Raw genomic sequence first — 19,823 nt, forward strand, 5'->3', positions numbered from 1 at the left:
TTTAATTATTTTAATATAGTTTTAGTTATTTGTAATTATGTTATTTAAATACGTGGTTTGCAGAGAAAAGATGGACAGTTTCAAAACAAATCTACCTATTATACAAACTTTGGGTAACCCTGGTATGAAGCCCAGGCACTGGGAGAAGATATCCGACATCGTGGGCTTCCCAATAGTAGTCGACGATGAATTATCTTTAGAAAAAGTTATAGATTTCAATCTTGTTGACTATATCGAGAAATTCGAGACTATATCCGAAGCAGCCACTAAAGAAAATAATCTGGAAAAAGCGCTGGATAAGATGATGAAGGAATGGGCTGACTTGAAGTTCGATATTCTTCCTTACAAGTAAGTTGAGTTAATAGAAAACAAGGGTTCAGAGAGTTTTGAGCCCACCCTCGGATGCGTTACCACCCGTCACCCCGATGGAAGTTAAAGACTTGATCAAAGACCTACGTCCTCGCAAGGCTCCCGGTTCCGACGGTATATCCAACCGTGTTATTAAACTTCTACCCGTCCAACTCATCGTGATGTTGGCATCTATTTTCAATGCCGCTATGGCGAACTGTATCTTTCCCGCGGTGTGGAAAGAAGCGGACGTTATCGGCATACATAAACCCGGTAAACCAAAAAATCATCCGACGAGCTACCGCCCGATTAGCCTCCTCATGTCTCTAGGCAAACTGTATGAGCGTCTGCTCTACAAACGCCTCAGAGACTTCGTCTCATCCAAGGGCATTCTCATCGATGAACAATTCGGATTCCGTACAAATCACTCATGCGTTCAACAGGTGCACCGCCTCACGGAGCACATTCTTGTGGGGCTTAATCGACCAAAACCGTTATACACGGGAGCTCTCTTCTTCGACGTCGCAAAAGCGTTCGACAAAGTCTGGCACAACGGTTTGATTTTCAAACTATTCAACATGGGTGTGCCGGATAGTCTCGTGCTCATCATACGGGACTTCTTGTCGAACCGCTCTTTTCGATATCGAGTCGAGGGAACCCGCTCCTCCCCACGACCTCTCACAGCTGGAGTCCCGCAAGGCTCTATCCTTTCACCCCTCCTATTTAGCTTATTCGTTAACGATATTCCCCGGTCGCCGCCGACCCATTTAGCTTTATTCGCCGACGACACGACTGTTTACTATTCCAGTAGAAACAAGTCCCTAATCGCGAAGATGCTTCAGAGCGCAGCCCTAGCCCTAGGACAGTGGTTCCGAAAATGGCGCATAGACATCAACCCAGCGAAAAGTACTGCGGTGCTATTTCAGAGGGGAAGCTCCACACGGATTTCCTCCCGTATTAGGAGGAGGAATCTCACACCCCCGATTACTCTCTTTAGTCAATCCATACCCTGGGCCAGGAAGGTCAAGTACCTGGGCGTTACCCTGGATGCATCGATGACATTCCGCCCGCATATAAAATTAGTCCGTGACCGTGCCGCGTTTATTCTCGGTAGACTCTACCCCATGATCTGTAAGCGGAGTAAAATGTCCCTTCGGAACAAGGTGACACTTTACAAAACTTGCATAAGGCCCGTCATGACTTACGCGAGTGTGGTGTTCGCTCACGCGGCCCGCACACACATAGACACCCTTCAATCTCTACAATCCCGCTTTTGCAGGTTAGCCGTCGGAGCTCCGTGGTTCGTGAGGAACGTTGACCTACACGACGACCTGGGCCTCGAATCTATACAGAAATACATGAAGTCAGCGTCGGAACGGTACTTCGATAAGGCTATGCGTCATGATAATCGCCTTATCGTAGCCGCCGCTGACTACTCCCCGAATCCTGATCATGCAGGAGCCAGTCACCGTCGACGCCCTAGACACGTCCTTACGGATCCATCAGATCCAATAACCTTTGCACTAGACGCCTTCAGCTCTAGGAGCAGGCTTAGGGACCTCGGTAACCATACTCGTCGAACTCGACAAAGAGTTCGCCGTGCAACCTAACCCATGAATCAGCTCGCTGAGTTTCTCGCCGGATCTTCGCAGCGGGTCGCGATTCCGATCCGGTAGTAGATTCATTCGCGAAGCAGCTACTCTTGAGTTGTTAGGTCTCCTTCGGAGGCGCTCGGGCAGCTGTTAGCAAATCCCACCCCTCCTGGCTGAGCCTTTGCTCGCCCACCTGTCCTGGTGAAATTGGAAAGGCCTCCGGGCCACCAGTAATCCTTCAATCATAAAAAAAAAAAAGAGTTTTGAGCGTCCGTGGCCTCTATGGAAGTCGCCGGGCGTATTCCAAGTCATTGCGACTTTCTTATCACTAATTCTGTACTGTTTATTGTCTGCTTACATTAACTCCATGTAGATAGATCGTTTGTCCGTCTAGAGTAAAAATAATATATTTTGCCGCTAAGTGTACACGATTAAGTGTAATGAATTAAGCTAAATATTTATTTATTTTATTTTGCCTGTTTCTGCGGCGAAGCTGTGATGCATTCTGTTTAAAGATGTCCCGCCCCTTTCCAGAATCCAATTTAGATATTAGCCTTATTTCTAATGGTGGATGAGGGCATTTATTTAGGTTATGATTTATATTTATTATTATTTCTTTTACTTAAATGGGAGGTTGAGCTCACAGCCCACCAGGTGTTAAGTGGTCACCGGAGCCCATAGGCATCAACAACCTAAATGCCGCCACCCACTCACCCACCTTGAGAAATAAGTTTCAAATCTCCGTTTTTTCAGTACAGTTTTACAGTGATATCTAAGGACACCAATAACCATTTAAAATCAGGACTCTAGCTTGCCTGAGGTCATGTGTCATGATGATACACATGGACATCAGGGTATCTGTGGACGAGCTCACTTGTGTGCATGTACCTAATAATATTACAAAAAAAATCATAATCCATGTTTTTCAGAGATACGGGAACTTATATTTTGTCAAGTGTAGATGAAATACAATTGCTTCTGGACGATCACATCGTGAAGACTCAGACAATGAAGAACTCTCCATACATAAAGCCGTTTGAAGACATTATTTAGTAAGAACGATTTTATTGAAATATAAACTAAATAGTTTTACGATTTACTTTTTATTACACTTCTTCTAATTTGTGCAATAGCGACTGGGAAGGGAAACTCGTTTTGCTTCAAGAGATTTTGGACGAATGGTTAAAAGTTCAAGCGACGTGGATGTATCTGGAACCTATATTCTCTTCACCTGATATACAACAACAAATCCCCGAGGAGGGAAGACGATTCAGCGCCGTTGATAAGGTAAATAACCAATTGGTTTCCTTTCAAGGTGTGTAGATATTTTTAAATTAATTTATGAATTTAATGAAGAGATAATTGGTATGAGGAAATAAAGTCTCTGTTATTTAGATGTGGCGTGAAATAATGAAAGCAGCATCCACCGAGCCGAGAGTACTGGACGTGATCATGATAGAGAAGATGTTGGACCGCCTGAAGAAGTCGAACAGCTTGTTGGAGATGGTGCAAAGAGGACTTAACGCGTATTTGGAGAAGAAGCGTTTGTACTTCCCGCGATTCTTCTTCCTGTCCAACGACGAGCTGCTCGAGATACTCTCGGAAACAAAAGATCCTATGCGGTAATACCACGTCTTTACCATTTCATTGGATGTGGACCCGTCATGTGACGAATGTCTTTGGTCTGGTTTTCTTTGTGCCATTTTTGATGTGAAACATTTATAGTAGCGGGTCAGACCGACTGTTGGCGTGGCGACGTCAATGTACCAAGCGCCGCCACACTATATGATTTTTTTTTTTTTTGGTCAGGAGGAAATCGCCGGACTTTCGCCCTTTTCTGGGGATACTGGGCGGGGTATGTCAGAGTCGAACTGACTAAAACCTCCTGTCGCTCAACAACCAACGTCCAAACCTCGCATGAGACAGAACTCATGACAAGGCAAAGGGGGGAAAGTGAAGCGTTTAGTGCGGAGCACATCTCTCCCATCACCCTCCCCCTCGGGACGCCGGACTGGCGGTCGTCGGCGCCACGACCACCAGCCCTCTCGGTCGGCAGACTGTCCGAAGCCCGCCTAGATGGCGCCGGTTAGAGTGGGTTACCCTACGGAATACCCCGCTGGGCCAGAACCAGCGTGGGTCGAGGATAGCCGGCCTTCCATCACCCGGATGCTCTTGCGTAAAACGCGTGCAGAGCAGCTTGCACGTCGTCTTCTTAGGCCCCCCTCGCCGGTCCCCAGACCGACATGTGAGGGGGACCCGAAACACTTAGAGGGCCAGGGCTTGGGCGAGATCCGCCTCCCTGGCCCCCGCTCGACGGCGGCGGGATTGTGCGTCTCTCACGCGCCCCGCCGCCTCCTTCTGCGAGATGGTGCACTCGCAGAAGTCGAGCATCGCCTTCCACGACTCGTCGTCGCCGAGCATCGATGCCACAACACTCGGCAACGACAAGTCGGTTCCTATTTTTGCGACGAGGACACGGCGCCACCCCTCCCATGCGGGGCAGGCGACGAGCGTATGCTCTGCCGTGTCCAAGTCGCAACCACAATGGTGGCACTCTGCCGTCGGCTCGGCTGTGATCCGGTGCAGGAACTCACCGAAACAACCATGCCCAGTGAGCACCTGCGTGAGCCGGAAAGTGAGGCGTCCTCTGTCACGATTCACCCAATCCACAAGGACCGGGCGAATCGCCTCGACGGTCCTACGACCAGCCGAAGGATCAGCCAGCCGTCTGGACCATGACTCCAGCACACTATATGATAGAATATATTACGTATGTAGTATGAAACATCTAATACGGTCGGGAATTTTTTGTATTGTTAAATGAATATATTTAAATGGACATAATGGACATAATATGACAAATGGACATCATATTTAAATGCATGCAAAAAAATCTAATTTTTTTTCCAACCTAATCTGATGACCTTGAGCGGCCATTTCATCGTAACCCTAACAAGTAGGTGAGCTCACAGGACTTAAATTTGACGAGGTTGCTAATACTAACCCTAGCAAGAGTAAGTGTTTCGCAGAATCTACCACGTGTCTGTGGGTTAATTTACTCGCCGAAACCTTCGTCGCAAGCGACGGGTTCGACGAGAACGATGGCCGAGTTATTTTCTATTATGCCATATTTATTTCCTATCGTAAATCACGCTGTTATACATATTACCTGTACAAAATATCGATGTTTCACATATGCCAGCTGTCCCATGACGGCTCACAATTTCCTTTAAAGTATCTATCTCATTAGCATTGGATCGTCTTATCATATTTCATTCCTAGATGACGTTTTACGTTATTTTATTCAGAGTGCAACCACACCTGAAGAAATGCTTCGAGGGCATAGCCAAGTTGACGTTCACCGAGGACATGGTGGTGACGCACATGAAGTCGTCGGAGGGTGAGATAGTGCCACTCACGGTCACCATCAACACGGCGGCGGCGCGAGGGCAGGTGAGCTAAATCTGTGCTCAACCCTTATTGTCCTCTGGACATCACATACTAAATATTTTTTTTTATTGCTTAGGTGGTTGGACGAGCTCACGGCCCACCTGGTGTTAAATGGTTAAAGGAGCCTATAGACATCTACAACGTAAATGCCGCCACCTACCTTGAGATATGAGTTCTAAGGTCTCAGTTTTTATAGTACAACGGCTGACCCACCCTTCAGACCGAAACGCATTACTGCTTCACGGCAGAAATAGGCAGCGCGGTAGTACCTACCCGTGCGGACTCACAAGTGGTCTTACCACCAGTCATTACGCACACTATAATTTTGCGGATTTGATTTTTATTACACGATGTTGTTCCTCTACTGTGGAAGTCAATCGTGAACATTTGTTAAGTATTATCCTTTAGGCTACGACGACTTTGAAGTCGAAGTTGATTATATGTAGTTTTCATTAAAATTATGTGTTACTGACTAATTTGTTTGTGGGTTTTATTGTTTTAGTGCGAATGAATGAAGTCACAATATTATTATTACTGAACATTAAAAACATGTGTAATTATTCACACTCATTTTAACACGAACACGTTGTAGCTCTTGACGTAATGCGTAAGATAAGGTCTGATGAGGAAATGAAAGGGCCATAATAGCATGAACTACGTGATTATTTTAATTTATGGTGGATTATACCTATACTATTATTTCAACAGATTGCAGTTGTTTTTTTATTTATTTCCATAAAGGTGGAGAAATGGTTGCTGGAATTGGAGAAAGCTATGAAATCATCTGTGCATCACGTTGTCGCGCTCTCGTATGATGACTATTCCCAGGAGCCGCGCGAGAACTGGGTGCTGGTGTGGCCCGGGCAGGCGGTGAGTGACGTCATCAGTATTGTGACGTCGTCAGTATTGTGACGTCACCAGTATTGGGCTTGGCCGCTGCGTCTGTATTAATATATTATACAATTGACATACACTTGTAAATTTATGAATAGCAAGGAAAGTTAATACAACACCCATGAGAACAGTGTTCGGCTGTGTTGTACAATTAGAAATAAAAAATATGATTTGTGTACCTTTTGTGTACTTCATACCCCCTTCATTTTAAAAGTCGGCACAAATGAAAACATCAATGTTATTTTGAAAAATGCTCATTAATTGAGTGACCAGTATGCTGTCTATGTTTTGGGAAAACAAACAATGCTATGCATTTTCCACATCGCATATCATTACATGCCGTATTGCTATTTATTTATTTTTTGTAACCCTTCAAACCGAAACGCATTACAGCTTCATGGCATAAATAGTCAGAGTGGTGGTACCTACTCCTGCGGACTCGCAAGATGTCCTACCATCAGTAATAATTGTAATAAGCTCTGTTTATATTTCCGTTAAGTTAAGTTTTGAGATTGTGCTCTCGTTAATAAGTCTCAACAATACGCTAAAGAGGTATTTAGCATGTAATAAACATGTGAAAAACCAATGTAATATAAAATAGTAGATTTTTGTATTGCTATTTATTTTGTTGGTATAACAATATAAATAAAATAAATAACAGGTCCAATGTATAGCGATGACTTTCTGGACGTCGGAGGTAACCGAAGCCATCCACATTAACATACCGGCCATGAGGGCGTATTGGAATAAATGCAATGACCAGATATCGAAGATAGTCGATTTAGTTCGAGGTGAATTGAGTTTGCAAAACAGGATCACATTAGGTAAGCCGATAAGCTTTGTGTGTTGTTTGTATTTGTATTGCTTAGGTTGCTTGCGGAGTGAGTGGTTGGTAGCGAAATGAATCTTATACATACCTTTAAACGAGCAATTCTTGTATATAATATATAATCTGAACCTCGGAAACGGCTCCAACGATTTTCATAAAATTTAGTATACAGGGGATTTGGGGGGCGATAAATCGATCTAGCTACGAATCATTTTCAGAAAATGTTGTTTTATTCGTGTTTTCGATAATCAACTTTACCCGACATCTATTGGCGAATAATAATACTATTTTTCTTAATTGAGGGCAAATAACCCCTTTAAAGACACAACAAGATGGCGTTATCAAAAAAAAACCTAGGTCATCATCTATAAAATTTTAAAATAGTAGTACAATCGATGTATGATAAATTAAATGGGGATGTTGATGCTTGTGTTCCAATTCCAGGTGCGTTGGTTGTACTAGACGTGCACGCTAGAGACGTGCTGATGTTGTTGATTGAATGTAAGGTGCAACAAGACAACGATTTTAATTGGCTGTCTCAGATAAGATATTATTGGGAGGTGAGCGTCGCTCATGTTTAGCTAATTAGTAGTATAAGTTGTCCGAATGAGTGTACCAGGCTCATGATAAATCGGGAGAAGTGGCGATTGCTTGTGAGCGCATAACACCTGCCCACAGCAATGATACTGAATGACAAACGCTCTGATAAGGGTGATACGACAAAGGAGGAGAATTTAAGTTTCAATTCCAGAGAAAGCATTCCTTTATGGACTTTGATTGAGAATTTTTATTTTTTATTTTGTGTCCCCAACAGCTCTACTATGAGGTGTTTTAGGATTATCCATTATTTCTGGGACACCCTGTATGTCCATCGATTGGAAAGTTGGTATAGATTTTATTCTACTTTTCTTGGGGTTTGGATTTACACAAGATAGGCGACGTCATTTTCAATAGATGGGCCGTGAATTTGTTTTGCACGGTCTACGGTTAATTACCAAAAGGACAACAACAAAGAACTTTAACGATGAATCGGTAAGAAGTGCTAATGATTTTTTGAAATGTATTGTGCACTGGTGTAGGTGCAAGACGATAACACAATGCAAGTGGCAACACGCATGATCAACTCCCAGCTGATGTACGGGTACGAGTACCTCGGCAACACGGGCCGGCTGGTCGTGACGCCGCTCACCGATCGATGCTTCAGGACTCTCTTCGGAGCTTTACATCTCAACTTGGGTAAGCTTAGGGCGACTTTAAATAACAGAAAAGGGCTTATGATTTAAAATTAAAGTTTTGTCTCTTTTTTATTTCGTTTAATTTATTATATCAAGTTAAATATCATTACCTGTAATTAGTGTAGTGGCAAATGGTTTTAGGGAGAAGCTTGGCTGGACTCCTGGCCGTATACTTGTCTGCCTGTAATTGCAAAAAAGAATAATAAAATGTTTAGAAAAACAAAAAAATATTTGATTGTGTATCATCTCAATCAATACGTGTTTTATTTTATTTTCAATAAAAATGAGTTGCAGTTACAAGTTTTATCTGTTATGTATTATTCATCGAGAGCAGGATAGGTGGACTTTTTGCTCGTACGCAAGAAAAATATAGAATGTAAATAAAATTATTGATTCAAACTCTTTATTTGTAATATAATTAATCACTTTAATGATATAATAGGTTTCATGTATATTTTAAAGGAGAACAAAAAGAGTGAATTGCCTTCAGGTGGAGCACCCGAGGGTCCCGCCGGTACAGGCAAAACTGAAACTACCAAAGACCTGGCTAAGGCTGTGGCGAAGCAGTGTGTCGTCTTCAACTGTTCTGACGGACTCGACTATATTGCCCTCGGGAAATTCTTTAAGGTATTCTATGCGGCAGACACAATGATAACATTGTTATCTTGACGATTCATGATATTTCACAATTGATGATTTAGACTTATTTTTAACGAGTATGGTATATTAACTGTTAGTTAATAGTTGTTTCAAAATTGTGTCCAGTTATATAATATTGTTGGTGTATAAATAAATAATCACACATCTGCGACATAAGTGAAATAATTTTATCAAAAATTATAATGCTAAGGACTATAATTTATTTTATTAAGGATTATAAGGATTATAATGACTATAATTAAGGATTATAATTTCCATAAAATTATTTCACGTAGGTACATACGTCGCAGATCTGTGAAATCATCTGCTGAGGGTATAACAGAACTATCTTTGTTATTAAAGTGAGCGATGGCACTAATGTTGTTGATTAAGTACCAGTAGCTTTAGTAGTTGGGTTAGTGCGACCAGATATATAAGTAAATTAAAAACATACAATGTTCTTAGGGCTTGGCTTCATGCGGGGCGTGGTCTTGCTTCGACGAGTTCAACCGTATAGACTTGGAAGTGTTGTCTGTGGTCGCACAGCAAATCCTCTCCATCCAGCGCGGCATCAACTCCGGCTCCACCGAACTTCTCTTCGAAGGAACGCTTCTGCAGTTGGACAAGAGCTGTGCTGTTTTCATTACGATGAATCCAGGCTATGCCGGTCGATCGGAACTACCAGATAATCTGAAGGTACATTACTAAACGTTCACTTACATTCAACATTTTTAATCAATTTACCCCAATAGACATTGTCTAAGCATTGTGAATCATTTGTGAATTTCTGAATTTGTGAATTCTTCTTTGTATTGTACAAATATGTACTGCGTTTTGACTGTTTTCTCTCTCTCCCTCTTCTCTTTCTCTTTCTCTCTCTCTCTCTCTCTCTTTTTCTATCTCTTTCTATCTCACTCTCTCTCTCTCTCTCTAATGTAGATGTATCCTTGTTTGTTTCAGGCGTTGTTCCGTTCTGTAGCGATGATGGTGCCGGATTATGTGCTGATATCCGAGATCGAGCTGTACGCGTTCGGTTACTTGAACGCGAAGCCTCTCGCTGTGAAGATAGTTGCCACGTACAGACTGTGCTCGGAGCAGCTCTCCTCGCAGAGCCACTACGATTATGGTACGTATTATGGTATATATTATCATTAGAGCAGCGTACGATACTACCAAATGAACTTATACATCGCAAATAGAAATGAAATAGAGTTTCGTATTGATGAAAAAAAGTTTCAAATACCAGATAGAACCAGTTTTTTTAACCGACTTCAAAAAACGAAGAGGTTGTCAATTCGACTGTATGTTTTTTTTTATGTTTGTTACCTTATAACTTGTGACTGGGTGAATCGATTTTGATGATTCTTTTTTATTAGAAAGATGACGCTTCCCATGTAGTCCCAGTTGAATTTAGTTCAGTTCTGATAGTGGTATCCACGAGAAAACTATATAAGTCTTAAATTTGCATTAGGTACGTGCGCGACAAATATATTATTATGGATAACTCAATAACTCAATATCACCCCAACCGATGATTATTGTTTTTAGTGTATATTAATTTGTTTTGGAATATCTTTTTTTTTTCTATTAGAAGTCTGTTTTTGTTAAAGCATGTCTATTTACAATTATTTAAATACTAGTATTTTAATTGAACTTTTTTTTTAATATCCAACGTTTTTCATATAATCAGGTAACTTGTGGGTTTGTCTGTTTTTAAAAGTAGTAAAAATGAATGCATCGCCTCACATTTAGTGTTAATCAATTATGCCTGAATATATTCTATGTGAAACTGTGACTTTTATAGATTAACTAGCTATTACCCACGGCTTCATCCACGTGGTCAAAGCGTCAATTAATTTTTCTAAAGTGTCACATAATTTTTTTAAAGATAATGAAACATTTTTCCATGGATGTGAGATGTTTTTCATGATGTCGATCTCCTAGTCTAAAGCTATATCTTTTTTAAAAATCCCGTTAAACCGTTCCTCTGTTTCAACGTGGTTGTAGGACAAACAAACAAGCACACTTACAGGTTTATAATATTAGTATGGACATCAAACGAACCGAGAACACCCGTAGCGAACTTTTGGTTTTGTCTGAAACATATGACTTTAAAGAAGGCTTTCCTGTGACATTTAGGTATGCGTGCCGTGAAATCAGTACTCCGTGCAGCTGGAGCTTTGAAATTACGCTATCCCGATGAAAATGAGGACGTCATATTATTGCGTTCGATTAAAGATGTTAATTTACCGAAGTTTCTGGAACACGATGTTCCATTGTTCATGGTAGGTAGTCATAATTATCGTTTGCATTTGGCAATACCTCATCCAACGATTGGCTTGGAGTGGAGACGATCAATACGTTTCACCTGAAAGAGATGGGTAAAAGTAAAAGTAAAAGGGTTCTTCTGTTTAACTTACATGCTTTTTGAATTAAAGGACTTGTGGAACTTATCCTCAGTATAATATATTTGTATTTAGTTTGTCTTCTACATATCTCTAGAACTGGTTGCCATTTCATTGGAACTTTGCAATATGTTTGATGATGTATTGTTTTTCGAATTCACATGCATATTATCAACTGATAAATAATATTAATCTTTTTTTTTCACCTGAATTCATTTTGTAGCCGTAAAACAAATTATATTGATATAGATTGACCTGTAAGTGTTAATTTTGTTGGATCTTTGACAGTGTACGAATTTTGAATTGCATTAAAATATTTCAGGGTATAATCGGAGACTTGTTCCCTGGTCTACCGTTACCGGAGGCGGGCCTGCCACATTTAGTTTTATGTCTAAAAGAAGTTTGTGGGCCACTAAATTTACAAGCCACTGACTCCTTTGTAGAAAAGGTAACGCAAAGTAAAGTATTATTAGTTAGTATAGGTTATAATAGACTATGTACCAGTAGACTAGGCATTAGCTAACGTATTCTTTACAAATTAGGCAATGATTATCATCATCTTAGGCCTTACAGCCCAGGGTGGGCCTTAGCTTGGTCCAGTACATCTCTCCAGGCTGCTCTGTTCAGGGCTTTCTCCTTCCAGTTTCTGACACCGATAACTTTGAGGTCGTGCTCTACGCCATCCAACCATCGGAGTTTGGGTCTGCCACGACTTCTGCGTCCACTGGTTTGCCATAGAGCAGTTATCTTAGCATTCTGGTCTTTCTAAAGGCAATGATTACTAATCATTAAATAAACTACATATATTTATTTTAGGTGTTGCAGTTATACGAAATGATCCTGGTTCGCCACGGACTGATGTTGGTCGGGTTTCCGTTTTCTGGTAAAACGAAATGCTACCACGCCCTGGGTCATGCCCTGGGACTAGTTGCCGAAAAGGTACATATGTAATATTCAATGGCACTCAAAGAAAAGTTACTTTTTGATTCTCGAGAATCATTCCAAAAAATTGAGGACAAATTTTGAATGTATAAGATTACAAGTTCAAAAAATTATATTCAAAGTTTTTCTAATAAGGCAAACATAGAAAATAGGTTTTGCTACTCAATGTACCTTTCAACATGACATTCGCAATATGCTGTGTGATTACCGAACTTTAAGCTGCAGATACCTACTCCCTTTTTTGGACAACACCTTTTTAGGTCTGAGCGGAAGAGAATAAGTTCAATAAAAGTAGACCAATTTATACTGGTGGTAGGACCTCATGTGAGTCCGCGCGGGTAGGTACCACCGCCCTGCCTATTTCTGCCGTGAAGCAGTAATGCGTTTCGGTTTGAAGGGTGGGGTAACCGCTGTAACTATACTGAGACCATAGAACTTATATCTCAAGGTGGGTGGCACATTTGCGTTGTGGATGTTTATGGGCTCCAGTAACCACTTAACACCAGGTGTGCTGTGAGCTGGTCCACCTATCTAAGCAATAAAAAAAAAATAGATGTCTATGGGCTCCAGTAACCACTTAACACCAGGTGGGCTGTGAGCTCGTCCACCCATCTAAGTAATAAAAAAAATAAAAAAAAGAGTCGTAATCAATTCCTATAATTTGGAATGTTAAATTTAATGAATTATTAAAAACATATTTTATTTATTCAATTAATATTCATGCAGGGTCTTATGGATGAAAACGCAGTAGAATGGACGGTTATTAACCCGAAGTCTATAACAATGGGACAGTTGTACGGTCAGTTCGATCCGGTCTCACACGAATGGTCGGATGGGATTCTTGCCGTCAGCTATAGAGCTTTTGCTGTCTCCCCAAATAACAATAGGTACTGTGGAAATTCAATATAAATTTAAAAATGGAGGTCCTTCCATTTGCTTTTTATTTGACGTATATTTGCGTTTTGATTTATCAGTTTGTCTGAAGTTTGTTAGTCTACTTAAAACTTGTGCCAAACGAATTTTGTGACTTGTGACCAATCTTATGTTAATAGTTAAATTTGTTTTGCGTGAATTATTGAAAAGGTAATTTATTATGATTTTGTTTTGTCATAACGATTGAATCATAAACGGATAACACATATTTAAACCCTGTCAGCTCGCACGCACTTCTACGCTGACTGTTTGTTGTTTTCATCATTGAAATGTAGTGGTTATTGAATTAACAATGTTAATAACATAATTATTTTTTCCATCGTTCCTTATACTAACGAGGTACAAGATAATCCTTGGTAATTGACATTCCGTGATTGAGGTAAAGCAATTAATACCGGCTTTAATTGTTAGATCGTAATTTTCCTTATTAAACATATTTCTGAACGAATTCCCGAAAATATATTTTCTTTTTAAATAAAAAAGGGGTTTACTCAAATATCGAATTCAAAAGTATTAATACAAGTAACCCTACAAATCTGCTTTTATTAGATACATTTACACATTGGTTATTTTTGTAGGAAGTGGTTAGTATTCGATGGGCCAGTGGATGCTATTTGGATAGAGAATCTTAACACTGTGTTGGATGATAACAAAAAGCTTTGCCTCATGAGCGGGGAAATAATTCAACTAGCTCCTACAACCAATCTTGTATTCGAACCGATGGATTTAGAAGCAGCATCTCCTGCAACGGTAATAAACTTTTTGAAGTTAAACTTCTTTAAGCACGTTGAGAGTAAAATTTAACTTGCAACAGATTCTTTACGGCTAGAGAGACGGATAAATACTATTTAGGAAGAGCGAGAGTGAGAAAATAGACAGAGCGTCTCGAGAACCACTCGACCGTGGATTTAAGGATGAAAAATGATTACACACCGCAAAAGAAGTTTCACTTCTTTCTCGTGCACTAAGTTGCACGCGCACCATTTTTGTTTTCTTACTTCCTCTTTAATTTCTCATTATTAGGTGCTCATTATTACAATCAAAGTGGTGTTAGATTGTTAATGAAAACAATGGGTACCAATATCAATATTGTTTTTCAATATTTTTATATCAATTAGTTTACTACCAACCAGCTGTGTACACTCATGTTCATGACGTCTAAAATATTCGGTTCTACCGAACAGAAATTTCGGTTTTCCTCTGAATTGTCCTCTGTGACTAAAACGGTAGTACTATGAATGCATTAAAAAGTAATGTGTATAAACTGTATTAAAACCCTTCAGGTATCACGTTGCGGTATGATCTACCTGGAACCGAAAGGTCTCGGCTGGAAATGTTTGCTCGAATCATGGTTAAACACTTTACCGCCCACTCTACATAAAGTCAATAAGAATCTTATCAGGAATCTGTTTAATAGATTTATGTCCCCCTTGTTGTGGCTCATTGAATATTCTGGAAAGGCAAAGGTAAATTTAGATTAGTATTTGCTGTTTAAAATTGTAACGATTTTTTAATGAATGTAAATTGTGGTGCTGTTGAAGCGCTCTTAGTTTACGGGAAATAAAAATGAAGATTTTGTTTATTGCCTACCTCGTGTTATAAAGATAAGCTCTACAACGTGTATGTCAATCTTGAGGCTTGAGGTTGAAGTATCAATCATATTGAAATAACGGTTACCCTATCCTGCAAATTGAAGGAAATGATTCCTGTTTGGAAAAATAATATCATCACGACGAACTCCTCACCATCACTTCTCAGATATAGTATGAAGGAGAAAGTTGGAATAAGTTGAGGATACCGTGCAAATTAGTCGAGAAAATCGGAATCTTTTCTTCTAATAAATATCCGATAACTGTTAATAATTATTAAGAGTTACCTCAATAATATTATGTTAACAGCAAATGTATGTAACATCGCGGAGCAACCTAGTCGTGGCGTGCATGAACCTTTTTGACACGTTCATGGACGATTTTTACGATGAGAAATATGTGGAACAGATATCGGATTTGGATATTCGTGCTCAATTAGAGGTAAATATTATATAACATAGTATACAGTGTGTTGCATAAAGTTTGATTGGGCTTTTTCTAAATTAAATTATTTTTTTCAAAGGGAGTATTCTTCTTTTCTTGTATTTGGTCAATTGGAGCAACTCTAGAGAGTGACAGTCGATCTAAATTCGACATTCTCTTCCGTGGATTATTAGAAAAGGAATTTCCTGAAAAGGTATTATGAAACTATGAAAAACTGCAAAGATCACTGTGTTGGAGATTGTATTTACATTACATTCACATTTATATCTTAGGTAATAGAGTTGCTGGGCTACCCACGTGAAATAGCAAAACCAGAAAAGCAATATATATTCACAATCCCGAAGGAAGGTCTGGTATACGACTATCGATTTATCAAGGAGGTTTGTAGCTTATTGAATGTAAAATTTTTTACTCCAAATTATTTATACTGTTACGCGCTGGGGTTCGGATTAAATAAAAATTCTACTGAAGTGCAAATTAAAACTCTATTTAACACTTAGAGCACTTACAGAGCACTTAACAATTCGTAATTCGCTTCGTCCCCTTCGCTTCAGGTGATCCGTTTGCCGTTTCGCTTCGAGTAGTTCCGATTACTAACATAGTCCTTTGTGACATGCCTGCAACGCTTTTGAAGTCGATACGACATCTCGAGAATTATCGAGAGCATTCGTCACAAGTCAATTATTTTAGATATGCGTTTCCGCCATTTGACAATAGATGGCGTTGTACTTCTCGAACGTTCTCGATTTTAATAGTTTTTTGTATTCGTTTCTGCTATTCGACGATAGATGGCGTTGCTCTTACCGGCGTAACAATACTATCATTGCTATGAGATGTCTTTTTTCGAGTATAGTTAAAAACCGTTAAAAATTTTAGGGCAAAGGGAAATGGAAGCCATGGCAAGACGACGTGATATCAGCGCCTCCCATAAGTCGTGATACACCTCCTAATCAAATCTTAGTAACGACTCTTGACAGTGTTCGTTATTTGGCACTGTTCAATCTGCTCGTGACGCACCATAAAGCCGTGATGATGGTAGGCCCCACTGGCACTGGGAAGTCTTCTTACATCATAGTAAGTAAATTTTGATATCCAAGGACGAATGTAAAAAAAAAAATTGATGTATGTATATAGGTAATTTGATCAAAATGAAAAAATCTGTCCGTTTTTTTTGCTTAGATGGGTAGACGAGCTCACGGCCTGCCTGGTGCTAAGTGGTCACTGGCGCCCATAGACATCTACAACATAAATGCCGCCACCTACCTTGAGATATGAGTTCCAATGTCTCCGTTTTTACAGTACAACGGCTGCCCCAGCCTTCAAACCGAAACGCATTACTGCTTTACGGTAGATATAGGCAGGATGGTGGTACCTACCCATGCGGACTCACAAGACTCCCTACCAGCACCAATATCTTATATCTAATATTAAAATGTACTTCTCATACATACCAAATGGCAATAAATTATCCAAGTGGTCCACTGATTCAATGAAATTTATTACCGGAAGTCGAAATTTCGAGTCACACATAAATTGAATCAGCTTAATGATCACAGGATTTTCTCGTCAAACGGGTGGACACGAAAATCTACAAAGCTCTTATAATGGCCTTTTCGGCACAAACTAATTGCAATCAAACTCAAGATATCATTATGGGGAAATTGGATAAAAGACGAAAAGGTACTTTTGTAACACTATTAGTTTCTAAGTCAGTTCAGTGTCCTTGGAAGACTCCAAATTTAAATTCTATTTTTTTAAATACGACTAAATGAAGATTCGTCCTTAAGTTATGGTTAGTATATTATCAACAATAGTATTTCTAATTAACAGGAGTATACGGACCGCCGATTGGTTGTTACTGCGTGGTGTTCGTAGATGACGTCAGCATGCCTCAGGCTGAGACGTATGGAGCTCAGCCTCCTATTGAGGTGCTGCGACAGGGCATTGATCTAGGGCTCTGGTACGATCGGAAAACTAACTTTGCGTTGCATCTAACTGATGTTCAGGTACGTTTGTTTGAAAGTTTAGTTTCCTAAAAATGTACTAACATTTTTATAATACATCTATCGATTTTATATAATACAGTCGGTAAGTTTTAACGTAAGGTGATTGCATGCAGCAGAGATGCAAGTGTTGCGATGGATGTGTGGAGTAACGAGAATGGATAGAATACGGAATGAATATGTTAGAGAAAGTCTGAAAGTGGCACCTCTGACAGAGAAACTGAGAAGTGCGCGTTTGGGATGGTATGGACATGTGATGAGATGAAATGAAAATGAGGTTGGTAAGAGAGTATTAACTATGAATGTGGAAGGATATAGAGGAAGAGATAGACCTAAGAAAAAATGGATGGATTGCGTGGAAATGGTATATGATAGAGGAGTATGGCAGGAGAAAACATGTTGCGCTGACCCCAGAAGGAGATGGGCAGGAGAATGATGATGACAGTCGGTAAGTTTTGCTTTTTGCTTATGTACATGGGTAAAGTATGGTTGTGTGTCTAAGTGAGAATATGGACGTCAACGCTTATGGAAACAGTCTCACGCACTTCCATTGTGAATTACGAAAATTATGAAATTTAATCAATTAAAATTGCAAATCAGAACAGCGAGCAGTCAAAAATTACAACTTACAAAAAATCACCTTAACAAAATTAAATGGTTTTCCATATAAAACTATCTACTATTGCAGTTTATGTGCGCCATGGGAAAACCTACGCCCGGAGCTAAATTAGTAACGCCGAGATTCTCCAGACATTTCTCATTCTTTTGTATCGACGAATTTGACGATGAAACATTAAAAGTCATATTTGGCAGAATTATGCTTTGGCATCTTGACACTAGGTTTGTTTTTATATACCTATGACTATATCGTTACTATTTGAAGAACTAATGAATTTAAAATTTCAGCATCAATAACTATTGTTTTTTGTTTCAAAAACATGATCAGTTATTGAGCTAATTTAATTTACATTTCTCAGGGGTTTTTCTAAAGACTTCGATCCTTGTATAGATGAAATAGTCGGAGGGACCTTAGAAGTATACAAGCAGTGTAGACTGAATCTATTACCGACGCCTTCCAAATCGCATTACACTTTCAACTTGAGAGACTTTTCAAGGGTGATCTTGGTAAGCTATCTCGATCGTAACTACCATGAAATGTCTAATGAATTGATGTTAATCCGAATTAGTTCTAATGATTATGGTAAAACATATGGAAATATAGTTTATGATAAACTACATATTCTCAATTAACAATTCTCAAAACAAGCATGAAAATGTTAGCCTTGAACAATAAAGAAACATGAGTTCAAGAACTATGAGAGATTCTGAATGGTAACTGATCTAAATATGTACTGTCAAAACATCTGTCATTCCTGAAGAAACTTGTAATAGTCGTTGCATGTGATGAATGTGCCAACGCTTAGGGTCACTTTTCCGTATATATTTTTCTCCAAAATAATTTTGGACTCATACAAATATAAAAAATGGTGAATTCAGCTCAATTCTCCGGTGACGCATTTAGCAATCAAAAATGTGCCAGGCTTCAGTAGACAAACTTCAAACGGCTTTTTATTGATCAAATAATTTAATTTCAGGGTGTTTTACTATCGGTACCTGAAGTGACCCCGGATCTTCAGTCCATAAAGAGGCTTTGGGTCCACGAGTGCTTGCGTGTATTCTCTGATCGATTAGTGGAGGATCGCGACAGACAGTGGCTGGTCGGATGTCTCAGGGAAGCGACAGCCTCACATCTCAATGATAATTTCGATAAAATGCTGTCAAGATTGCTCGAGGATTCAAAAGATAAGGTTTCTATTGAACTAATTAACCTTTTTGCTATCTATGGTATGGACATTAGATATGAAAGTATCGTATTAACTTGTGTATTTCAGAAGATTACTGATCTTCATCTTCGCAGTTTGGTTTATTGCGATTTCGCAAATCCTAAAGCCGATACACGTTTTTATATGGAAACATTGAACATGGACCATCTTAATTCGACGGTTGATGCATATCTCGTCGAATTTAATAATATGTCGAAGAAGCCAATGAATTTGGTTCTGTTTAGGTGAGTGAGTTAATATTTTACTATGTATTTATTGTACAGTTGTATTGTAGAGTACACTACTTATGTGCTACTATCAAATATATATTTTTATCGCCCTTGAAGGCAGACGAGCATACGGCCCACCTGATGGTTAGTGGTTATCGTCGCCCATGGACTTCAGCAATGCCAGCGGTAGAGCCAAGCCGCTGCTTACCACTTAACACACAAGCCTCGTTTGAAGAAGGACATGTCATAGCGCTCGGGAAACATCGTGGAGGGGAGCTCATTCCAAAGCCAGATGGTACGTGGCAATAAAGATCGCTGGAAGCGCACTGTGAGCGCAGTGACTCTATCCAGGTAGTAAGGATGAACTCTACTCCTCCAACAATTCCTCAGAGAGCCTCAACTCCCCATGGAACATACGGTGCAAAATACAGAGGGAACCAAAATCCCTCCGCAGACCCAGAGGTTCC

General features: G+C 39.8%; 1 protein-coding gene across 3 annotated transcripts in view; it reads left to right on the plus strand.

Moving 5' to 3' along the window:
* Positions 1–19,823, plus strand: part of LOC101739511 (dynein axonemal heavy chain 7) — a 57,175-nt gene that overhangs the window by 10,904 nt on the left and 26,448 nt on the right. For all 3 annotated transcript variants that reach the window (XM_062668343.1, XM_038010748.2, XM_062668344.1), the window contains 28 exons: positions 64–348; positions 2,870–2,992; positions 3,074–3,227; positions 3,336–3,562; positions 5,249–5,393; positions 6,132–6,260; positions 6,946–7,108; positions 7,558–7,673; positions 8,193–8,349; positions 8,839–8,975; positions 9,453–9,683; positions 9,948–10,113; positions 11,127–11,272; positions 11,715–11,840; positions 12,209–12,331; positions 13,061–13,221; positions 13,846–14,017; positions 14,551–14,733; positions 15,166–15,297; positions 15,380–15,493; positions 15,573–15,680; positions 16,177–16,374; positions 16,857–16,980; positions 17,131–17,306; positions 17,992–18,143; positions 18,281–18,428; positions 18,899–19,111; positions 19,196–19,371. In XM_062668343.1, coding sequence (XP_062524327.1) covers positions 64–348; positions 2,870–2,992; positions 3,074–3,227; positions 3,336–3,562; positions 5,249–5,393; positions 6,132–6,260; positions 6,946–7,108; positions 7,558–7,673; positions 8,193–8,349; positions 8,839–8,975; positions 9,453–9,683; positions 9,948–10,113; positions 11,127–11,272; positions 11,715–11,840; positions 12,209–12,331; positions 13,061–13,221; positions 13,846–14,017; positions 14,551–14,733; positions 15,166–15,297; positions 15,380–15,493; positions 15,573–15,680; positions 16,177–16,374; positions 16,857–16,980; positions 17,131–17,306; positions 17,992–18,143; positions 18,281–18,428; positions 18,899–19,111; positions 19,196–19,371 — 4,485 coding nt within the window. The remainder of the gene's footprint in view (positions 1–63; positions 349–2,869; positions 2,993–3,073; positions 3,228–3,335; positions 3,563–5,248; positions 5,394–6,131; positions 6,261–6,945; positions 7,109–7,557; positions 7,674–8,192; positions 8,350–8,838; positions 8,976–9,452; positions 9,684–9,947; positions 10,114–11,126; positions 11,273–11,714; positions 11,841–12,208; positions 12,332–13,060; positions 13,222–13,845; positions 14,018–14,550; positions 14,734–15,165; positions 15,298–15,379; positions 15,494–15,572; positions 15,681–16,176; positions 16,375–16,856; positions 16,981–17,130; positions 17,307–17,991; positions 18,144–18,280; positions 18,429–18,898; positions 19,112–19,195; positions 19,372–19,823) is intronic.

This window comes from Bombyx mori, chromosome 4 (genome assembly GCF_030269925.1).
Source record: "Bombyx mori chromosome 4, ASM3026992v2".
Taxonomy (NCBI): Eukaryota; Metazoa; Arthropoda; class Insecta; order Lepidoptera; family Bombycidae; genus Bombyx; species Bombyx mori.